Source organism: Poecilia reticulata, chromosome 8 (assembly GCF_904066995.2).
Source record: "Poecilia reticulata chromosome 8, P_reticulata-male-v2, whole genome shotgun sequence".
NCBI classification, from domain to species: Eukaryota; Metazoa; Chordata; class Actinopteri; order Cyprinodontiformes; family Poeciliidae; genus Poecilia; species Poecilia reticulata.
This window is the reverse complement of record NC_088837.1, coordinates 574,386-599,336: the sequence shown is the minus strand read 5'-3', so window position 1 is coordinate 599,336 and position 24,951 is coordinate 574,386. Positions and strand designations below refer to the sequence as shown.

The window sequence follows — 24,951 nt, the reverse complement described above, 5'->3', positions numbered from 1 at the left end:
GTGAAAACAAGTGGTGTTAGTGATGAGAAAACTGCAATTGATTTTTTTGCTGTTTCTTTTATTTTTCTTTTATTTCATTTATTGGATCTATTCTTTTTCTTTTCTTTTCTTTGCTTGACTTTTGAAGAAAGTTTACACACATGGTAAAATGATAAAAAGGGGGGAATGTTAAAGATTTTTTGTATTATCATTTTTGTTATTACTTTAGTTCATATTCAGTCTAATGTTAATCAGACGTTCAGTCTAATGTGAGTCAGTAAATGACGCGCTCTGTTGAATATCTGTGTTCATGTGAACTGATTGTTCCCTCCGAAGTTCGCTCTCAATTGAAGGAGCTAGATGACCTGTGTGTTAGATAGAGCTTGCCGTCTGTTTTATTGTTTATCCTATCCTACTTTTGTTTTCCCAAATAAAAGGCCTGCTCGAGCAGAGAGAGGGCAGAACGCTCTGTGAACGACTCGGAGGAGCAGTTTGCTGAGTCTTCTTCTGCAGAAGTTTGGTCATAAAATTCATATACGGTGTCTGTGGTTCTTTTAATGAAGGTTCGAAAGGGAAAAACATCTATCAGAGAGAGAGGAAGAGAGAGAGGGAGAGAGAGAGAGAGAGAGAGAGAGAGAGAGAGAGAGAGAGAGAGAGAGAGAGAGAGTTGGCTCCACCCAGTCACTTCTGCTTCCTCTCTCTCCTGTGTGTGCAAGGTCTCTTTATCTTTTTTAATCCCTCCTACTTGCATTCTGCATGAACACACACTGCCAGCCCACAGCTGGTGACATCACAGTGAAATGAGCCAATCACTAGCACACCCATCCATCACTGTCACCACACTAGCCAATCAGCTGCATTAGAATCGAGCCAGCGGCCAATGGAACTGAGCCTGATTCCAGCCGATATAACAGCAGGGGGCGTGATTGTGACTGATGAAACCAGAGGACTTCCTGTCCAACAGAATGAAGCGGATGATGGTTGACTGGGAGCTGCTGTGTTCCTCCACCTGAAGCTACTGAAAATATTTGTTTGGTTCTGTATATTTAATGAAGCATTATGTATGTTCGGGTATATATTGCCATTTTACAGCATAATCAAGTAACTGTTAACTTCAGCTGTTATAAAAATGCTATATATATCAAAAATGACTTCAAACAATTTTACTTTGTAATTTAATGCCTTGAAATTGTGCTTCGGTTTCTTTTAAAAACTCCTGCTCTTTCTGAAGCTCCGTATTCAGAAAATTCAAATTCAAAAGTACTTTATTAATCCCAAGGGGAAATTAAATATTGTGGTAACTCATATTAATACAAAATTGTTGAGTTATTGTAGATAAAGATGGCTGTTGACAGGAAAGAGGAGCTGAGTCTTGAAGGTGGTGCTAAGTCCACCCAGGCATTTTGAACAGCTGAATGGTTGCCGTGGAGATTAAATGATTTCTCAAACATGCATGAATCAAGGCAATACTCCAGGTTTGTTTTTGATGAGAGAACAACATGAAATGACAGCTGGACAGGAAGAAGTGCAACTAGACTCAAATCTGGTGAAAACTGGACCAGAAAGGATGATGAAAATTATGGGAATGACAAACATCTTACCATGGAGTCAACCTTCAGCCTCAGTCTCTGAAGTTTTTCACCTTTATTAGCAGGTCTTAGTTGTATAGAAGAAGCATCGACAATTCTTAAACTAGAAGAGTTTACTCTATAGTGTAGCCGGGCTCAGCCTTACAGGTTAGATCTGCCATTTGGGAAGAGTTCAGCAGAGAGCTGCTGCTCCTCTGCATTACGATTCAAGGTTTTCCAGGCACTTCCCTTAGAGAGGAGATTCATACAAGTAACAGATATCACTGTGGACCCAGAACATATTGAAATGTTTGGGTTTCCCTCTTGAACCTGTTGTCCCTGAAACCTTACCTTGGAAAAAAGATGGATGGATGGAAATGCATTGTAAGAGTGAAGAAGAAAACTTTTTATCTAACAATGGTGGTTATTGTGTTTTAACATGTTCTCAGTTACTTTTTTGTCAGTTTCGATGTTGATTTATGGTAAAAAGGGTTTTGCTACCAAGGAAATGTGACTATTTCAAACTATTTTAGTTACTTAACCGGTTTGGAGCTCACAGGTGTGTGTTAGCATATGATCTGTCTAAGAGAAACCAACATAGTTCAGTGTGAAAAAATAATTTCCCTCTTACTTAATCATGAATAATTAACTGGGATTAAGCAAATTTTGGGGGGGATAACTCGTTCTATTTCACAGTCCTGATTTCAGCCAGACCTTTAGAATAGCAAAATCACACAGAACCTACAGAACCCGCAGAACCTTCGACTGCAGGGAGCCACAGTTAGAGCTTGGTGAACCCTCATAGGAGGGGTGGATTGGCCGTTCCTGGAGAGGCAGACACAAAGGCTCTTCCAGGAGCTCACCAAAGAACACAGACAAACATCTTCAACACTGCAGGCCTCATGGGCTTTAGGCAAGGTCAGAGTTAATTCAACAAGAAGAAAGCAATTGGGCAACAGTAGCATCTGTTGGTCCAAGGTCAAAACCCCTGCAGACCAAAAAGTAAATCAAATGTTCATCTTAAAAAAATACAAATTCACATAGAGTTTCCTCTGGAACTACTTTGCTGTTTTAGGTTCTGGACATATTTATGTTATTAATGGAACCCTGAATTCTGGTCTCTAGCATAAACATCTGAAGGAGAACAACATCACAAATTGTTGATGGCAGTTACTAAGTTCAATTCAAAAATGCCATATCAATCCCAAATGGAAATTACATGTTGAAAGTCTCCAAACGTCTTCAATTGTTGGATCTAAATTCTCAAATAATGCCAGCCGGCTCTGTCTTGTTAATAACTTCTTCTCTATTGGGGCCAGTCTGTTGCCTTGGGCGATGTATGTATGTTGGGTATGTTGTTGCTAGGGGTACAAAAATCAATTATTAGGCTTATGGGCAATTACTTTTTCACATAAAGCCAGGTTTGGATAGCTTTTTTCCCCTTGAAGCTGCAGTATGCAACTTTTACAAATATGTTTTTTTTTTTTTTTTTTTTTTTTACATATTTGTTCAAACTGACCATTTTGTGACAGCATAAGATGAGACAGATAATCTGTGAAAGCTGAGAACTCGATAGCAATTCAGAGAGAACACTGACTTTGTTCTCCCTGAACTGCTATCGCCGACTCATACCCTGGATTGTCCTAGTATTAAAAAAACAAAACAAAGTGACTTAAACAACTCCAGTCCTTGATGGACAGTGTCTTGGAACTTTTGACTTTGTCCAAAATAAACTGTCTGAATAATGTCAGCATGCAGACAGGTTCTCCAGAGTCCTGCTAATTGCACTGATTTTATCCAGGTGTGTTGGAGCAGGGACCAGTCCACAAGTTGTAGTACTCTCACCTGTTCTAAACCATCAGTGCAGTCTTATTAAAAAATGTTTAAATAGCAACCTTGATAATTTTCTGATGCTTTTATTGTTTTATATTTTATCCAGGACTTGGTTATCTTTTATTAATTGAAAATACTCAAACTGAATTTCCAGTCAGCTCTAAAATAGCCATTCTTTAAAGTTCTGGAACATAATAAAATACACATTAAAAGGATGAATGATACAGTGGCATGGGTTTGTTGAGGGTAAGCCTGACACTGAGAATAAATATATTTCACAGAAGAAAAGCACCACATGTTAACTTATTCAAATTATCTTTTTTCTTTGCCTTTTTTATACAATAAAACTTTTGATCTATAGATCAATAGATAGCTATACAAAACGTTTGCCCATGTTTCATCCCATATGTAGGTGTATGGTACTAATGGGAGTACTGACCCTCATTTCTTCCATTTAAGGCAGTGCCTGTGACCAGTCAAGCCTGATAGATTAAGGTTGCAATAGATTTTATCTTAGATAAAAGAGAGGGCATTTCTGTTTCTGAACAGAAGAAAATACTTTGAAACAATGTTATTTAACCTGTTATGCTTTCAAGACTCTTCTTCCAGTTTTAAACTATACCTAACAAGGTATAGTTTAAAATAATTAATAGTCTGATTATTTCTGCTTGTGGGATCATTTTCAGGAGGGAGACACAGCCAGCCAATCAGATCACTGTGAAGTGGAAGCATGATGATTGGCTGGAGGACCCCTGTCACGTGCTGAATGGCATTACATGACTTTAGCCAATGACATTCATTGGTCCTTACTGCTCATAACTATTCATATAGTTTCATAAGATTTGGAATTTGATTGGCTGAGAGGTATCACATGTTCTCCTCCTGAGTTTGTTTTTTTCCAGATTTCCTGAAGTTTCCCCAAACTGTCCTAAAAAAGCCCATAATCATGGGTAATAATCAAAAGAGAAAGTGAGGAGATTAAAACAAGTATAATCATGTTTATTAGTGTCACCAACAGCAGATGAAATCAGTTTGTTTCAGAAACATCCTCCCCAAAACAAGTGTGGCATTTTCCACTTCCAGCTATGAAAATATTTAGTATCTATGAACTTCTCGAGTTCTCACTGTAAAAGTAAAGCAGATATTCTTTGTAACACTTTGTACACATTTTAGGTTTACCTTCTTTATTTACTTCTTCACATCAAAAACCTATTTAAACACCAATCAAAAAAAGAGACATTTCATTTTGCATCTTTTATTCAGTGCATCTGTGTTGACTCCTAAGCAGCCTATCAGCAGACTTTGAGTTATTAAATGTTACAGTAAAGAATCCTTTATAAATTGTGTTTTGTGTTTTTATGAAAAGTCGCTCCTGTTGAAAGAGGCTACTGGAACAATATTCACTACAGTCCAAACTCATCTGGGACAGTTCAGTGTTTTAGTTTTAAATAAGTTCAAACAAAACAACGTTGAAGGACAATTCAGCATGTGTGAGTTGCCATTGTGTTTATTAATCCCTAGTATTTCTGGTTATCCATAGAAAGAAAATATACTGACTCTAAAACGATTTACAGCGGACATGCTTATGTGACAGTGGGTAAAACAAATAAAACAACAGCAAAAAAAAAAACACTGCATATGTAATATTCTTTCGTTTGTAACTGAAAATTTGAATTAATATTTTGTCTTTACTGTTTGGAACCCTTATGCTGAACTGCCAGGCGCCGGTTCTGTTCCTTTTTGTCCCTTTATAACCGACAGCACCATTTGGCTTGCTACAAACCATGTGCATGTCTACATTACTACCATCACTTGTAAACAGAATACAATAAAGTAAAGCATTAAATACACTTCACACAAAAAGTAACAAACTGCCATCATACAGACAGACCAGAAGAAATGCTTTCCTGGCTCCTGATAGGCCAGCTGTTGCCCTTTCCAAATGGACCTACAAAAATAGCTTAGAGACAGAAAATATTTTTTTTTGGCAGATCAGACATTTTATCTTTTTTTTCTTCCCAGGTCATTTTAGTATGGACCATTTTATCTGCTCCTTAGCTGACTGCAAAACCTAAAAAGAAGAACATAAAGGGAGATGATTAAAATGAGACTCAGTGATGCAGTACCACAATCTCACCATAAGAGATCAGGCAAACTGTTTGGGACTTCTGTGGTGTCATGACATGTGTTTGTCAGAACAAACACAAAGAGGTATTGGATTTAGAGTACAATCATTTCTGGCATTTCTGCTCAACACTTTTTCTCATCTTCAGCTGAGCGGAGGCATTCTGAGGCAGAGATGTGATTACAGGAGGAAGTCAGCAAGATCCAAAACACCAAGCATCCAATCACATGGTGGCACGGGCTGCTAACTAAACAACTGCAATACTCATTCTTCCATTTAACTGCAGTAAATATTTAAACAATCTTTGCCTAGACAATCATTAGTGGAAATGTTGTTCTATGCTTTGCCAGCAGGGGGCACAAAGTGATAACACTAAAAGGCAACAAGCAGTGAAACACAGTCAGACCTGTGTGTTTATGCATAGGTAAGGTGTGAGCAGGGGCGCTGCCAGGAATCTTGGGCCCCCTGAAAAAAAACTTAATTGGGCCTTTCCCCACTAGCTCCTGTTACAATTTCTTGAGTCTATCTGACCCATCAAAAGCGTCACAATTTCAAAGGCTTGCAACTGCCTTGCTTTCTTTGGTCCAGTATTGATAGCTAGTACAATATTTACTGCTCATGAATTTTACATGTAAGAGTAAAACTTAGCATGTATACAGTCCGTATACAGTATGCAAGTAGGTTGCTTAAAATTTTTCTATTAGTTTTAGATTACTGAAATGTCTCCCCATGAGCAACAGTCATAGGCAAGATGCAAAATATACATGAAGCCAAGGGCGTAGGAACGAGTCTGTCATTGGGGGGGACGCATATCGGAAACCTGACAGATCAGAAAATAGCTTGAGCAGAAATGTCAAACAATTATGCCATCAACACATCAGTAATGTGTTACTCTAATCTGACTCTTGTTTCAGTAACAAATATTCTAACATGTTACTATTTACAATCCAATAATCAGATTAAAGTTATGCATAGTACAATGACCGTCATTCTAGGATGAACGCTCACTTTAGCAGTTGCCTCACAACTAGCAAGCTAAATGCTCTGGTAGCACAGACAGGCTAACAGATTCTGAAATATCTTATTGGCCAAAAGACATTTGATTATTAGTCAAAATGCAATGATATAAATTGACTGGTAATTGAATTGGTTCTACCTCTTTCTAAAACCAAAGTAGAAAACAGCTCATAAAATAGGACTCGGCAGTTTTAAACTCAATACAGCAGTTTGACCAACAAAAATAAAATCTAAAAATCAAGTTTTGTTCTTCTTGAACAACTCTCTACATCAGTGCAACAGTTTGATCTACAAAATAAATAAAAATGATACTTTTCACAGTATCTTACCAAACATAAGCCATAAAAACACTGAGGCAAAAAGCCTAAATGTTTTGGGGCCTGACCATAGCAATGCATAGGGAGAGCAAGTCAGTCCCTGCCTCCATGCATTGCATGGCAGGCACCAATTGATCTTCACCTAATAGAATGTCCCTTTATTATTGGGGCCTGCCCATAGCAATGCATAGGGAGAGCAGGGACTGACTTGCGAAGCAAGTCAATCACTGCCTCAATGCATTGCATAGCAGGCACCTATTGTTCTACACCCAGTAGAATGTCTTTTTATTATTAGGGGCATGCCATAGCAGTGCATAGGGAGAGCCTCCATGGCAGGCACCTATTGTTCTACACCTAATAGAATGTCTTTTTATATATTTCTTTATTTTTCTTCAATTACCGTTAATGCGGCTTGTACCGCTGCGTGCCCACCCACAAAAGTGGTATCAAATCGTGCGGTTCGATGCCGAGAAGGGAGCTATTATTTTTATTGGGGATCGGAGTTATGACGGCGACGTAAAAAGTGAAAAACGAGCAAAATTAACATTTATTAACATTAGCACAAATGTTCATTAACATTAGCACAAATGTTAGCATTTCACTGCCCTTGACTTTCTTACAAGGGCAGTTTTACATAAAGTTAGCTATTAGCAAATGTTCTCATTAATTAGACATATTTAGTATACTGAATGGAGCAAGTAAAATTAAAACAACATGGTCGTGTTGCTCCACATGCTACTGCCAGCATTTGGCTAACATTAGCATATTGGCTAATTTTAGCTCATGCATCAATTTTAACATAATGAATGTCACAAGTACAGCTTAGCCAACATGCTTCTGCCTCTCCAAAGGTTATTGACTACATTGCAGCTTTCTTTAGCATTATTGGTCATTTTTAGCATCATAACGCTGGGTCAAAGCTGACGGGCACACTTTGGCATGCCCCTTTAAAATTTCTGCAGAAATTTTCTAGTTATTATTCATTTTTCTTCAGTCACCGTTAATGCGGCCTGAACCGCTGTGTGCACCCCAAGATACCAAAACGTTCAGCTTGATGCCGAGAAGGGAGCTATTAGTTTTAATGGGATTCTGAGTTAAAATGATTACATAAATTTAAAAAAACGATAAAATTTGAGACCGAGTGTCTCACAGAATCAGTAATATTTATCTCTGAAACACACACAGGACTGTGGATTTCTGACTCCAAAACTCTTTTTAACTCCCCCTCACAGGCACAAATATTGTCCTATTGGTCTAAAAGTTGGTTATAACATAGATACACATGCCTGCTCCCGTAAAATCTTTTCAAAAATTTAATAGGGCTTATGGTTTTTTGTCAGGGTCCTTGAGACTGACGCTGGGTGTCTCCCAAGTATAGAAACTCTGTTTGAAGAGGATTTTCCCACACTTTGGCTGTCACAGCTGCAGGGGATTAATAAATTACCATAGCAACAGAATACAGAGCCTGGAACAGCAGCTACTCAGGACTGCATGCCATTACTGTAGGACTTAACTGGTATTTACAACTACTTGTGTTTTGAGCATTATACAACTGATTTAACACTATAACTATTACACATGGGATTCGTTTGGCAAGTTAAAATTAAGCTCACAGAAAATTTAAAAAATAAAAGCCTTGAAGATTATTACATCATAGAATTACTCTTTTGGCCATTAGATAACTGGTTTAATCTAACAACTGTTGCATATAGAAACTCTGTCTCCAGCATACTGTCTGACAGAGAAAGCCAACCCAGGTCCAGATAATTAATTACCATAGCAATGGGTCCCAGTGCGAGGCAGTGAGTAGTCTCTCAAACGGGCTCAGAGAGAGGTCTCCCAAAGCTTTGTGGGAAGAATAAATATTTCCTGTGACTATTCATATTTTGCTTACATAAAATTATTTCTCTGAATTTTTGAATGTGAATTAAAATACTTAGTATGAAGCTTGAAAATTTTCTAGAAATAAACAATTACTGACTGTCTTTTTTTAATTATTATTTCAGACCATGAGTGAGAACACCATGTGCAAAGCTAATAGTCGTCAGTCTGGGACAGAATTTCACTGAACACTGGGATCAACTTATGTACTATTGCAGTGAATTAGATCAACCATAGAAGAATGGTGATGGATCTGGAAAGAGCTCCAGTCATTTCAATTTGCTGATGAACAGTGTAAAACTAATCATTATGTGTAATACTGTTTTGAAAAAGTTCTGTCAAACTGTATCAGTCAGTGCACCATTATAGGCAGGGCAGTAGCATTAGCACTTTGTCACAGGTTATAGAACTGACTTGCAGAATCCAGAGCATTAGCATTTTTGGACTACAATTTGGCTCAGCTTAGCACTGATGCTAATATTAAGCATCAGAGTGCTTTTCTTACTTATTACCAATGTTTTATATACTGAATGGAGTAAGTAATGACAGACAACATGCTAGAGATGCTACACATGCTACTAATAGCATTCATGCTATTATTAACATTTTGGCTCATTTTAGCTCATGCAACATACTAAATGGTACAAGTACAGCTTAGTGAACATGCTTCAGACTCCCCGCAGGTTATTGACTACATTGCAGCTTTCTTTAGCATTATTGCTCATTTTTAGCATGAGAACTCTTAATTAAAAGTCCGACAGGCACACTTTGGCAGGCCCCATAAAATTTCTGCAGGAATTTTCTAATTTTTCCTGTCATTTTCAGCCACAAACATTTAACTGAAATATCTACGGATATGTGTTTCTGTCTCTGCCTCCCTCTGACTCTGCAGCCTGATGTTCCTGCATGGATTCATGTATTTACAACAGACACTACAGTAATGTACAGTGTCAGAATGTGAACTAAATATAAAAAGTATGATCATACAGAATGAGAATTTAAACAACTTAATTTTCAGATGTATACATTATTATACATATCAACTCTATTTACTGTGTAGCAAAAATTTTCACTAATTTATTTTTAAACCTCTCCTCGAGCACTTTTCTTATTGTCTCCAAACCATTACCCTTATAGTGTGGAAATAATGAAAACAATATTAAAACGTTGAAAGAAATCAACCTGACATCAGTCTTCACCTGTTCTCCTTTCTGGTTTTATTGAAATTAATATAATTTTTATATCTTCACACTCGTTTATTTAAAAATTAAAAACAGTTAATACATATTTCAATAAACTAAATGAAGACCTCACCAGAGCTTCTTCACCTTTCTTCAACATAATTCTAGCACTGCTGTTCTCCTAAATATCTAATATAATATAATATAATATAATATAATATAATATAATATAATATAATATAATATAATATAATATAATATAAATACATGTTAAGTGGTCGAGTATGATCAGGTGTTGCTCACTTTAAATAATAAAAAGGCTAATTTCGCTGCTGTTTCAGTCTCATTCTAAATCATTGTGACTAGATTAGCTAACTTTTAAACAGCAGTAAAATTTTGAACATGTGACTATTCCAGAATTAAAACGGCTTAACCAAAAAGATTTAGTTCTATATATGAAAGTAAACTGGCAACAAGATGTTATAAACGAGCGATATTCATGGCAACATTCCTGACAGACAGTTTACCTCATTCAAATGGAGTTTCTCTGACTCCGTCTGCTGCTGCCTTTACTCTAAGTCGTTCAGAGGGGTGAAGGGGAGGAGGGAGGAAGCGCTCTGCTGAATGCGCTGTTGTTCTCAGATTGATTGATTAAATTCAACAGAAGGTCTACAGAGTGACTACAGAGAAGACTGGACGCTGAAATTAAATCACAAGGTTCTTCAACAAAGTTTTAATATGAAGAGTATTCCCATTTTCTGTTCCTCTAACAGACTGATTTACTTTTCTACTAAACTGCATAGAAATAACACAACATTAGATTCTGAAATGGTTTATTGTGTGTGTGTGTGTGTGTGTGTGTGTGTGTGTGTGTGTGTGTGCGTGTCTTATTAAATCACAGAGTGGCATTTTAACAAGGTGTAGGCATTTTAGAGCCACTGTATATGAAGGTTGGAGTTTGAAACCACTTGAAAAACCAAAGAGAAAGATGCCAAATATTAAGGTTAGTGAAATATTTAAAGGGTTGCTAATGAGCGCCCAAGCCTGGATCTCTGACTGAAACAGAGCAGTGACAGGAAACCTTGGGCTGGTGTAAAGACATCACACTTACGTTAGTGGTCAGTGCCAACTTCTCTGTTAGGTGCTGTTAAGGTTAAAGCAGGAAACAAAAACTTAGAAAGCAAGTACACACATAGTAGAAATACACAGACCATCACAAGTAAAAACAAACGTCGTGCTAACGTGGTTTTAAACATAAGAAATCAGGAGAGAATATTAGTTTTTTGAGAGCTGCAGTTATTAAGCAAAAACTGAAAATATTCTTCTATAACATGCATTCACAGTGGAGCCTGCTTGTGCCGTTAAAGAATTAGCATGATGCTAAGGGAATGGGCTGTCTGTTGGAGCAAGAAATGCAAAGACACAAGATTTCATTGTGAGTGTAATCCATGACTGATGAATCTGGTTGTGTTTCATGCTGTTGATGGCATCAAAGAAAAAATTTTTATAAGGGCAGCATTTCTCTGACTAGATGTGAGGTTGCTAGTCTGTGTATATGTTGAAACGTCAAAGAAGAGTTTAATGGTAACCTAAATGTATAACTTGCTTTTAAAAATGCAGTAAATGTTATACTAGGGAGTAATTAATCTTCTTAGAGTAGCAATAGGTAACTTGCATAAAAATGTGCTTTTTGTATATTTGCTAAAACTGTCAATATGTCATGACAGTGTAAAATGAGGCAGATGTTATGATAGTTTGGTGAGGCTCAAGTTTTCAAAGATGATTGGTACATTTCTGGAGTCGCTTACTGAATTGTCATCAGTGTGTGCTGTGGCTGAGGCAAAATCGTCTCAGTTTCTTTAGTCTATCGGTAAACAAAGTGGACTTTCTGTCCTCAAATTAGTGATTGAAATTTCCTCAAAATAAACAGAATGAGAAATCCTTCAAACCTCTGGTCTTTTTTAGAGTTTAACCAAAGTCAGTGAGTGGTAGTCATGGGAAGGAATGAGACTCCAGTAAGATGATATGAAAAACAAAAAAGACCTGCCAATATTTACATAAGAATTTTAAAAGAGAAATGCTTAACATGATCAAGGTGCTTCAACATGAAACAGAGCAGCAGCAATAATCCATAGCGCTAAACCATCATAACTTATTTATAGATCATTGAAGCTATAGTACTGTCCTCCATACCATGTAAATATTATTTTGGTATGGACTTAAGCAAAAGTTTAATAAACATTCCTATATTTAGTAGAGATTTTCAAATAAAATGTATTATTTTGTAGAATGTTTGCCATTTTTGCTGCTTTACTCTGCCTAATACTGGGAGTCAATCTGACAACAGCTGCTCTGTCTGTCTGTCTGTCTGTCTGGGCAGAGTTTGGAGTCCACTGCTTAGTAGGTGTCGCGTTAAATTGTAGTTTAAACTGATCTTTTATAATGAGTGTGTGTGGAAGGTTATTTATCCTGTGTGTCTCTGAGGAGTAGTGAACCTGTTCATGATGTTACCCAAACTCTCACCTAATGGCTGCTGGGGATGGGCACAGTTACATTGACACCTACTGCATGTGTGATACAATAACAATGTGAAACAATATCAGATATTAAATTTTCTTTCATATTGTCTGATCTGAGGTGGAGCTGCAGTGATGCTGCCTAACGGCTGGTATGAGTTACCTGAGCCACACTTTGTTCAGTTAATGGGTTGTCATCAGCCTGGAAAAGAAAACATTCGCATGTCAATGAAGGAAAGTGCAGAAGTAACTCTTCAGGCACACAGCGCTGACACAAAGCAGCACAGGCACCATTCCATGTGTAGCTGCGTTTCCATTACAAATGTGTGCAAATGTTTGTCTATATTCCGCTAATGTTGAAAAAACACAATTTCACAATTGCGGCGTTTCCATTAAATAAGAAATTCAATTAAAAATAATAATAATAAGCTTGCTTATGTGATAAGTCAATAAAAACTATAGTAGCAACTGATGTCATCACAGACATATTTAGAATGGTGCCATTGTGCTAGCACTCATCACCTATCAGCCAATCAGAGGAGAGGTCGGCGTTTTATTCAGGTGTCGGAGCAATAAGCCCTGTCTGCTTGGGAGTGGCTATGTGTGCAGGTTTAGGGGAAATTGTAGTCTGTGATTTTACATAATGGTTATGGATTCAACACGTTGGGATGACACACAACTTTTTATGAAGTGTGATGCTGTGGAGCTCTGATGGAATCAGCTGCACAATGTCCAAAATATAAACACAAACCATCATCCTCCTACTACTTCCTGTTGTCTTCTTTGCCGTTTCTCCAGTAGTAACATCTGGCTGTTGTTCACATGACTTGTGTGATGTGAATAAAGCGTTTCCATTGCAGTTTGGCAAAATACGTCTATTTTGATACAACTTAAAAACCACCTTATGTTAGCGCAACAACTTTTTAATAGAAAAATTAGATTCTTTTTAAAAAAATTTTTTTTTTTTGTAATTTCAATTTGCACAATTTTATGTTTAATGGAAACACAACTAATTGACAGCAGTTTTCCATACTGGAAACCAGTAACATTTTAGTCTAGTTTTTAGCATGTTAATGGTTTGCCTGTGGGGCAAGAAACTCTCTCTCCCGTTCAGTCAGTCAGTCCAGAAGCATCATTATTAGATGGATGGTTGACTGTGCTGGTTATTAATTAACAAAACTTAAAATCTTCGACCAAGGTCAATCAGAGGGTCAGTCTGCATGCTCTCAACATGCATTCACAGAATCTTGTTATTGCCTTAGCCCCTCCATCCCCCAACTGTCTTCCTCTCACTCTTAGTCCGTCAGTCTCTCTCACCCCGGGTCTGTCTGTCTGTCTACAGCAGCTGGCTCCTGTCTGTCTGTGCCTCTAGGTTACCGGTGATGTAATCAAACAGGACGAAGCCATAGGCTGGCTCAGACATAAGCTGACACCAATCACAACAGGAGAGAGAGGGAGAAGGAGAGACACAAAGGTGAAGAAAGATGCCACTGAAAACATTGTAGCAAACTTTAGCCAATCATAGAAAAGTTCTTTAAGACAAGCTAAACAGCTGCTGGGATTTTAGATGGTTAATGTGCTTCCTGTTCAATTTGATCACCTAATAGTGAAAAACATTGAAATGAATATGATTGTAAATTACAATGACTTATAGTCTTCCTACCCTGTAGTTGACCTTCTGTAAGACCTGTTGGGAATCACTCTCCAAAATCACCCTGGCAACAGAAGATAAACAACCAATCAGGAGAGGTCTGGAGCCAAACAGAATGACTGTTCATTATTCAACGAAATAAAGCTAATAGGAATACAAAGTTTTGAGAAACAACATCTAACTACTATTAAGACTTTCTCAAAAGCTAAAGTGACGGTTGAGTGAACGTTTCCTCCTTACCCCCCATCAATGATCTCGTCCACCACGAGAAAGATTCCCTCCATGTTGTCCAGTAAACACCGCCGCTCCACGTTCTTTCTGCAGCACAGAAGCAACTGTTAGACACATGCAATACTTGATGCTTGCTAGTTTGTAATGAAGACCACCGAAACACCGACTGAGTAAACACTAAGACCACAGAAGAGATGACCAAGACATGAATACTGTTCAAGAATATTGCTCTTATGTTATATTTTATAAATTCTATTGCCTGAGCTATCACTTTTTAGTCTAATTGTACAACTCATGTGCCTTAAAATGGCCCCTCAGGAATAGATAAAGTTATTTGAATTGAATAATAATAACATTGCTGTTGCTGCAAATGTCTGTTCATCTTTGAGGTCATGCAGGTCTCAAAGATGAGGCATGCATCATCTTGCATAGTACACATAGGACCCAGCAGTAAATACATAAAACAAATAATAAATAATAATACATTTTATTTGAGAACTGCACAGTGGCACAGTTGGTAGAGCTGTTGCCTTGCAGCAAGAAGGTTCTGGGTTCGATTCCCAGCCTGGGGTCTTTCTGCATGGAGTTTGCATGTTCTCCCTGTGCATCTCTCCGGGTACTCCGGCTTCCTCCCACAGTCCAAAAACATGACTGTTAGGTTAATTGGCCTCTCCAAAATCTCCCTAGGTGTGAGTGTGTGCATGCATTGTCCTGTCTGTCTCTGTGTTGCCCTGCGACAGACTGGTGACCTGTCCAGGGTGACCCCGCCTCTCGCCCGGAACATTAGCTGGAGATAGGCACCAGTAACCCTCCCGACCCCACTAGGGACAAGGGTGTACAGAAAATGGATGGATGGATGGACATTTTATTTGAAAGCGCCTTTCAAGTCACTCAAGGTCACTGAACAAGAAATAAATAATAGCAGAAATCGATGAAGTCCACCACAAATAACAACTGTTCTTTTGCCGGGTCAGTTGAGCACACTTTCTGCACTCACTGCTAGCTTTTGTTGGTTTATTTATTTACAAACATTCTTGTTTACTAATTAGAAATGATCTATATTTAATGCATCAAGAATCCAGCTCTGTTATATATATCCACTAATCCTTTTCCTTTGAGAATAGCTTTGATTTTGGTAGAATCCTTTTCTTAGACAGCTAAGAAAGGTTTGTTCCTGCTGACAGACATCATTTATATACTAAACTTGTTCTCATTTTTAAAAAGAATTTGAGAAAATTTTTAAAAAATTACCTCAGGATGTGATTGATGGAGTCAAACAGACAGTTCAACACAGACATCAGCATCAGCTACCAACAGAAAAGAAAAATATTAAACAAAATACTAGTCATTGATTTTAACACAAAACAATTTTCTTTCAAAAGCCCCAAAGGCTAAAATGTAGCAAGAGAAAATCAAAAAATCATTGTCTCATCTTGTGATGAGACGGTATTCTGACAGTTCTGTTCATCATGGCACTCTTTTATGCCTTTTGGTGATTTATTTGAATTGTTATGTTTCTAGAGAGAAATAATAAAACAATAAATATGATTTCTTTTTCAAAGAAGAGGTAAACTGTAAATATTAATGGGCAATGACTAAAATTAATCTTGTTCTAGAAGCTCAAAAATGTTCATACAGTTCAGTGTCCTTCTGTCAGACCTTGGCAAAGTGATGACTTATCCAAATAGCTTAAATAAATAACCTATGTTTGGTTGTTTGAAACAAAGATTTTGGAATCTGCAGAAATGAAGAAATATTTTCACAAGACTTCAAGCTTGTGTACATCTACAGTTCTCAGATCTTCACAGAGCTCTTTGGATTTTCCCGTGGTTCTGAGTATCGGTCCATCTAATTAATGATGTCAAACGTATCTTTTACATTCTGGTGAAGAAAAAATATCACCTACCTTTTCTTGTGATCTCTAACCAGGTGTTAACAGAAATTTTAAAGATTAAAGACGTAGATTTTACTATTTAGGGAAGAATGACCTAAGATCTTGGTGAATTTCTGAATATATCTGAGCATGTAGGTAGAATTTTAACACTTATGCACCCTTTTATTCTCATTAGAAATCATTGATGTTGTATTTTGTTCAATCATTCCACCTAGAAAAAAGAAGAATTTAAAAAAGACAGTTATATAGCATATTCCTATAAAAAGCTAAAATCACGGTACCTCATTTTCCTGAGCACTTCCCACCACGTAGAAAAAAAGATCTATACTGCTCTTATACACGATGGTCATCCCCTCCAGGAACGCTATCTCATCTACAAATACACAGAAAGTGATGAATCAGGATGATTCAGGACTTATTCTTTCAATCAAAACTTTGATACAAGGAAGGAGACGTGATAGGAGAATGAAATGAAAGCAGCAGAGAAACCAGGAGAAAAGGAATGAATGGATGGGTGGAGCTACAGAAAGGAGAGAGCAGGAGGTAAAGGTGAAAACAGGTCTGCAGAAAGGAGGACAGGAGGAGGAGTTTGGAACAAAGGGTGGCATGCTGGGTGGGGGACAGGGAGCAAGTGGAGATCAGGTAACAACGCTGTGAATTCTCTAAAACCCACTGCAGAGGGAGATCAGGTTTCTCTGAACATCTACTCAACCTGCTTAAACACTCCCAAAAGCCAAACAGCTTTGCTTCCTAAGGGTCATTCAACAGCTCAGAGTCACAAACACGGTCCAGCTGGCAGGTACCAGATCCACGGCAGGTACCAGCAAACTGCTTCAGGCTACCAACAGCAGAACACTCGACAGTCGACACTGGAGATGTGTGTGAAGCAGGACTTAAGGCTATGAAGGTTTGAGGTGTAAAGTTACAACAGAAGATGCAAAAATAAAGAAACTTACTGTCTGCTTTGTGTGTTTTGCTGAAGACGTTGTTCTCAAAGTTCTTCTGCTCCTTCATGGTGGGGTAGAGCTCAGGGTCGTAGTACTACAACAGAGAGACACAGATCACAGGATAAAACGGTGTTGGCACCAAATCAATCAATTAGTCAATAATTGATTGTATCAATCCATTGTTAGCTTTTCAATAACTATTTTGACAATAAAATTTATTAGTGATTTTTCAATGTGATTTTCCCATAAAGTTATAACTATTCAGTATGAATCAGAGCTCAGTGGAGTTTTTATTTCACTGCAGGTGAGGAACATGGCAGCCATGTTGTTGATCAATTATGGCTATACAGCTCTTCAACAGCAGCCACTTGTTTGGGTCAGACCAAAAAGGTTTCTTTTGTTCTCTCTCTCTTTTCTCTGTCTTTTAAATCAACCACTTAACTTCTAAGTTTTGATTTCTATAAAACGTTGAAAATTTGTTCTACTTCATTTTTACAATTCATCTATAATTATGATAATCAAAAGCATGTTTGTGCCGTTTTATGAAATGGTAGTTTTATAATGTAATGAATATATATATATATATATATATATATATATATATATATATATATATATATATATATATATATATATATATATATATATATATATATATATATATATTCTATAGTAATGAAAGTGACATTTGGGTGGAAATGAGGACTATTTAAAGTGCATTAAATAATATTGGAAACACCAAATATGAAAATATATTAATCTAAAATTGTCGAAAATTTTATAGTGCTGAACAATGAATCAAGCACTGGGTCACAACTTTTCATTAGAGAAACAATAACTACTCAACAGCAGTGTTTCAACTGCTGTCGAGCAGTTGAAACACTGCTCGACAGCAGGACCACATTCACCCGGTCCTGCTTCCATCTGCAGGTTTTGGGTTTTTCCAGCGCTCAAACTGATAGATCAGAAAATCAGCTCAGTGTTCATTCCACACCCCTTTATCAGACACAGGCATCTTTATCAACCAGTTCAGTGATTTTTTAAAATCTTTTGGGGATGGAATGGTTGTGAATGGATAATCTAACAATATTTACATATTAAGGAAATATTTTTTACTAAGTAAAATAAAATCTAATGAAATACTTTAACCCTTACCTTGGACAGAAGTCTGTTGCCATCATTATCAAGAATAAAAACAGCTTTCACTGTGTAGAGAGAAGGTTCCTGCAACAACATACAAGAAGAGGTTTAACTTAAGAGATGCTCAGTTTTCCTGATGCTACATAATGTTACCTTTCCAACTACGTTTATTTCACACCTGGCTGTGTTGTGAATTAGACCTTTACTATCCAGGTAACTCTTGTCCTTTTCATTAGAGATGAAACAGATTTGTATTCCCTGGCTGCCAGTTAGCTGGTTCTCAGAGCATCTACAGCCATCAGCCTCCTCTCATGTCTCAGGTTCTGCCTCTGTTATCCATCTGGATGAAGTTAATACTCGGCTCTGAACTGTCTGTTATTCAACTACAGGGCAACGCTACTGACAGACATCTGTCATCTCTTCTCTCCTCTGGTGAAGCCATCACATTTAGGTTCTTAATGCAGTTGGATCCATTCCAGCTTGAGCTTCAGACTCTGTTTTTTTTATCCATTTCTGGTCGAGGAAAAGTGACATTCCACAATAAATCATTCACAAGGCTGTCCTACTGAAGAGTCTTCAGGAACGGGTCAAAGTTCTGTTATGCACTGACCAGCAGAGATTCACAGTCAGAGTGTATCACAGAACTTAGACCAGAAACTCAGCCACAGTGTCAAAGCAGCAGAGAGAGATGACGGATCCGTTGAGCCTCACCTCCATTCAGGGGCTCACATTAGAAAAGCACTAAATCTGACGTATATTAGAAAAAAGGTGTTGAGTGACCCAAAATAAAGTTGCATTTACAACTTGGAGCAGGTGGGATGTTCTGACATTGATAATAAAACAAATGGAATGACGGCAAGAAAGAGGATTAATTTCTTTCCCTAAAAGTCACAGGAAATGCTAAAAAATAAAGAAAATGCATGATTATGGAAAGAACAGTCTTGTGGCATTTACAAATGTGTCCAAGAACAAAGTCTGATGTGCATTCAGAGCAGAAGGAATCAAGCAGACAGGATTTTACAAGGTGTAGACATTGTGAAAGTGTCCCTCTTCTTGTCGTACTGAACATTGAGCAGCATCATCAGCTAAACACCACATCACTGCACTCAGCTCAAACACTGAAGTGTCCAAATGCTGCTGTGCTTCTTACATCTGAACTGCACAGCAGAGACCAGCCACGCTGGGTGACTCTCCACCCAAAGTGAGTTTAAATGAGCTGAGTTCAGAAGGAAACACTTCCTCTGAAGGCCATGTTCACGGTGTTCAACTGGAATACTCATTTACAATTTCCTTTTTTTTCTTGAACTCTAGTATTAACTGAAGCAAGTGAGGTGTGCAGAGCATATATGTTGCTCTGGCTTGTTGTCCAACCTGCTGGTTGAATCGTTGACGGGTTCTTGGAGCAACTCCGTTTGGCCCGACTGTCTGGAGGGTTCATCGCTGCTGCATGTTTTCTCCCATTGTGACTAACAGCTCTAAAATGGTTCTCCAAAAGTCTTAGAAATGACTTTGTAATACTCTCCATACTAACAGATGTCACTAACTTGTTTCCCTACTTTAGCCATTAAAGAGGTTCTACTTCAAATGATCTATCAGTGAGGTAGTAATAGAACCTGTGGATTTGGAAATGAGCCTGTCTTTCTCAAAAATGGAGTTTAATCACAGTAAACATGTGACCCTTTGTCAGGTTGGTGCAAGCCACTATCAGGTTGGCTTGCACAGCTATTTCCCTTAATGAATGAAATCATGACTGAAAACTGCTTTTTGAATTTACTCTAGTTATTTTTATCCAAAATAAAATTAGTTTGAAGACATAAAACATTTAAGTGCGACAGAAAAGCAAAAATAGAAGAAAATTGTGATCATGTTGACAAGTAACAATAACCCACTCTGGAATCCAACATCCAGTAAGCAACATGCAGCACTCTGTGTTTCCTCACTCAGTCAGCTGGCTTCATCCTCAGCAGCTGAAGGAGCATTTTCTCCTTTAAGTGGGGAAGGCTGATATCTTCCATGAGACACTGAAGCTTTTCCTTATCTTTAAAATGCTTCTGAATCGTAGCAGCAAGGAGTCAAAAGTAAATCTTGTCTGTTGCTTACGTCGGCCTCCAGAGGAGATTTATTTCATAACTAAACCTCCAACGAAACGTTTGACAAAACAGAGTGACATATGAACACTAATTATCTACATATTGCCAACATTAATATAGTATGACCAATATGATCTGAACTTTTTCTTTTAACAATCAGGCCTGGCAATAAAAAACATTCTGCTGAAGTTTCCAACCACTTAGCCAACCACTTTATATTTATGCATTCCAAGAAATTCACCTTACAGTTTCTTATTGATGATTAAAACATTATTTAATTTTAAAATTCTGTGTCACTATTAATCTGATGCCAGGCTGTGGTAGTGAAGTTTACGCTAAAACAAAGAGTTCAGTCTGAAGAGATGGAACCAGAACTGGGAGAGGGCAGAAGTTAGATGACTTCCAGCAGCAGCACCAGTTGGAGCTTTACTCAAATCAGTGGTGACCACAAACAAATCACAGACCAACAGCGACATAGTAAGAAGAACACACTGGGATGTCGCAGTTGGGACATGAGTATTCAGATAAAGTACTATGAGGAAACACAATCTGATACTTTCTGTGGAAACAGAGTGGAATGTTGGGAGAATAATGAAGTGCGCACAACAGAACCTGAAAGTGGTTGTATTTTCAGGCACAGTTGTAATTCACAAGACTAACTGATGAGCCCCAGCGCCATCATAACTGACCCAAATAAACCTGTGTCCACACACTGGAGCAGATTCAATCCAGGGAGCTGAAGTGGAGACACATCCAGCAAAAATGGGATAATTCCTTTCCACTGTCTCCATGTGCTTGTTCAGAATGAGGGACTGCTGCAAAGTCAGTGACTCGATACAGTCGCCACGGATTTATTTAGTGCGTGTGTATGAATGCAAGAATCAGATTCATTCATTCCAGAAAATGAATACGGAGACTTCAAGGAATCACGTACAAACACATGTATGCATTAATTAAAAGGACATTATTATGTGTTTTTCAGCCACATAGTGGCATTTTGTAGCTCAATCAAGTCACTATGTAACCTTCTGTTATAAACATGTTTTACATATAAACATGACTTGACTTCACAATTTAACGCCTTGAAACTGGGTCCTTGTCTCCTTGATGTGATGTTGTGCTGAAGGTACAGTTAACACCATAATGTATTTTTGAATTTGAATTGAATTTCCAATACATCTTATACTGTTGGAAAGTCTGATTATTTTTGGTTATTATTATTGTAAGGAAATACATTTATGTTTTAGGCTGCAGAGTCAAGCATGTGGGATGAAAATCTTGCTAACTTCTCTCTGCCGGTCATTTCCGGTGGAGGCTGTGTGATGTGGCACACCACCTGTCCTCATTAGAAAAACACGGCTGGAGGAAGTTTCAGTGTAGAGTTGCGATTCTGCAACCTCTTGTACAAACCAAGCTATTCCCCAAAATACTGATATGCAAATACATTTGTCGATAAGCGTAATACATAGCTATATAATTAATAAAAGCTGGGATTTGCAAACAGACACGTTTCTCATGTCATCGCTTCATCAGAGTTCCTTCTCCTCTTGACATGTACAATTTTTCAGCTTAAGCAGGACGAGGCCTTTTAAAGGCCATAAAGACACTACAACAGATCTACAGCAACAATACCAGTCATCACCATGAGTTTAGAGGTTACAGAGACCCAGCTTTTATTTTGACAGTCTATTTCCGTTTATCGGCAAGTGAATTTGCAAATGTATATTTCGCCCTGAGCCAAATATTTAGTTTTGAGCCGAATATTCAAATTAAATACCTAGCTATATAATTAAATATTCAGTTTGAAACTGTTACATTAATTTTATTTAGTGGAAAATATTTTTTTTTCTCTTATGACAGACAACCAAATTGTTGCTCTTAATTTATTTTACAAACGTACCACAAATAAATAATTGACCAAACATAATTTTGATAAATTAACTGTACTTATGCGTGCAGTTTGCAGCTTAAAGGCAAAAAATGTAAACATACACAAAAAAGAATGGCTTTTTACAGCGGTGCCATTTCGTTGAAGAAATTTAGGTAAATACGGATAAAAAACAATGAAATTACACCTGCAGGCTTTTTATTTTATTTATTTATTTATTTTAAATACTATGGGTTTTAGCCGAAGTTGTGAGAAGCCATTGGAAAGCCTGAAGAGCCACATTGGGCAGAAATCTGACGTAATGTTGGTTTTCTATCATATTAAGCAGCTACAGTGGTTTGCGACTTAAGGTCTATAGCTTTGATTAACATTAAATGGGAAACGTTACGTGAAGAATAAACATTTGATTTCCCAGAATTTTCCTGCGGTTGAACTTTTCTTACCAACTCTTCCACATAAAGCAGCTCTGCACTCCGAAGGACGGAGCGTTTGAACAGTAAATGGAGCTTCATGAGAGGACAGACATGAGCTCCAGAAACCTGGATGAAGCTGAAGAAATGGTGCGCGAGGCAGAACGGTGGACGTGGCACCTACCCTGGAACACACGTCACTACATTCACGCTCCACACACACACTGAAACACGCAGAGCCACTGGAAATACAGTTACCAGATTAAATGCTCAGCGCCAGTGTGTGTGTGTGTGTGTGTGTGTGTGTGTGTGTGTGTGTGTGTGTGTGTGTGTGTGTGTGTGTGTGTGTGTGTGTGTGTGTGTGTGTGTGTGTGTGTGTGGAGCCACTGATTTATAAAAGTGCTCCGTGGAGACAGCCAACCCTCTGTCTGTCCTGTTGCGCTCAGATAAAACAAAACAGCTGTGGATCAACTAGTCCATTCTATTGGTGTTAACAGAAGTTCTCAACCAGCAAGGGATACTATTTTTAAACCAATATAGGATTAAAAATAAATCGAACGACACAGCGGTTTTATGGAGAAAGCCCTGATCAAACCGGCCTTCGTGAGCTGAAAAGAATAGTGTGAGATCCCGTCAGAACTGAGGAAGAAATAAAATCTTATGGATAATATGCAACCAAGCTTCGTCCACTCCCCCGCTTGGCTTATTCAAGTCTGTCTGCTGTAATGTCCACCATCGACAGCCAGCAGATTAATACAACACATGCCCGGGACACTGACTGCAGCCTGCAGTGCTGCTGCCCATGTCCACTAACGCAGATGATTTAACAGCGAAGAAGCTCACCAGGGACGTGGAGTCCATCTCTGCTGCCGCCGCTGCCGCTGCGCTCACTCTGTGTTGACGTGGACTGCCCTGAGCTGTCACACGGCGCGCGCTCCCGACCTGGAACCACGAGCACATAACCACCAGTAGAACAGAGAACGCTCCATGACCACGCCTCTTCCGCCTCTCTTCCGGCCTTTCATAATAAAAGTCTGTGCGTCTCTTGATTTTTTTTTTTTGTGGCTTTTCATTGAGAAAGCCTAAATGAATATATTTTCATTCATTCGTGTATATCCGCTTTTAAATTATATTTTGTACATGTTTTTTTCAATAATTGTGTTTAAAGAATTCATTTAAATTAATTTCAGATTAATTAGAATTTCTGTGTTTAATGCCAATTCTATTCTGAAATTGTTGACACTGTTGCCTCACAGAAAGGAGGTCCTGGGTTCGATTCCGGGCCTGAGGTCTTTCTGCATGGAGTTTGCATGTTCTCCCTGTGCATGCGTGGGTTCTCTCTGGGTACTCTGGGTTCCTCCTACAGTCCAGAAACATGACTGTCAGGTTAATTGGTCTTTCCAAATTCTCCCTAGGTGCGAGTGTGTGTGTGCATGGTTATGTGTCCTGTCTGTCTCTGTGTTGCCCTGTGACAGTCTGGCAACCTGTCCAGGGTGCACCCCACCTCTTGCCTGGAACGTTAGCTGGAGATAGGCACCAGCAACCCTTCTGACCCCACTAAGGACAAGGGTGTACAGGAAATGGATGGATGGATGGATGGATGGATGGATGGATGGATGGATGGATGGATGGATGGATGGATGGATGGATGGATGGATGGATGGATGGATGGATGGATGGATGGATGGATGGAATTTCTGTATTTAATGCCAATTCTATTCTGCAGTTGTTGACACTGTTGCCTCACAGAAAGGAGGTCCTAGGTTCGAATCCCAGCCTGGGTTCTTCCTGCATAGGGTTTGTATGCTGTGGATTATTTCCAGTTACTCTGGCTTCCTCCCCACAGTACAAAAACATAATGGTAAATTTGCCCTTAGGAGTGAATGTGTGCATATTGATTTCCCTGTCTTTGTGTGGCCTTGCGATGGACCAGTGACCTGTGTGGGTTCAACCCTGAACAAAAACAAAACAAACAACAAAAACCAATTCATGCAGCTTTTATTTTCATACAATTTTCAAGAACTATTTTCTGTCTTTGATAAATGATGATGATGAATTTCATATATTAGGAATATTTTTCTAAAAACTTTCATCAGATTTGATAACGTGCAGCAGAAGCTCTGCTAAATGAAGAGAAATCATATTTCTTCAACCTGGCTTCTCTTAATTAACTCCCTGTTAAATCTAGAGTAGAATCCTAAATGCTCACATTTCCACAACAGATTGGAATGAGTGAGCCTCACTTTATCTAAACTCTAACATAATTTGACCATTTTTTTCCTT

The 24,951-nt window shown here is 38.2% G+C and overlaps 1 protein-coding gene across 4 annotated transcripts; it reads right to left on the bottom strand.

Moving 5' to 3' along the window:
• Positions 1–4,358: 4,358 nt before the first annotated feature.
• On the bottom strand, positions 4,359–23,669 carry copz2 (COPI coat complex subunit zeta 2). 4 transcript variants are annotated; one of them, XR_014088459.1, is made up of 11 exons: positions 23,512–23,669; positions 18,296–18,364; positions 17,150–17,234; positions 16,475–16,566; positions 15,551–15,606; positions 14,309–14,386; positions 14,081–14,132; positions 13,735–13,843; positions 12,581–12,619; positions 11,013–11,045; positions 5,380–5,451 (listed from the first exon to the last, which is right to left on the bottom strand). XR_014088459.1 is itself a non-coding variant. In XM_008415096.3 (10 exons), exons 1-10 carry the CDS (start codon positions 23,626–23,628, stop codon positions 5,404–5,406), a joined length of 669 nt encoding a protein of 222 aa, XP_008413318.1. In that variant the 5' UTR covers positions 23,629–23,669; the 3' UTR covers positions 4,359–5,403. The 4 variants fall into 4 exon arrangements, 2 of the variants coding, with proteins under 2 accessions (XP_008413318.1, XP_008413319.1); XR_534172.3 differs by lacking the exon at positions 11,013–11,045 and having other exon boundaries at positions 4,359–5,451; XM_008415096.3 differs by lacking the exon at positions 13,735–13,843 and having other exon boundaries at positions 4,359–5,451.
• Positions 23,670–24,951: the final 1,282 nt, after the last annotated feature.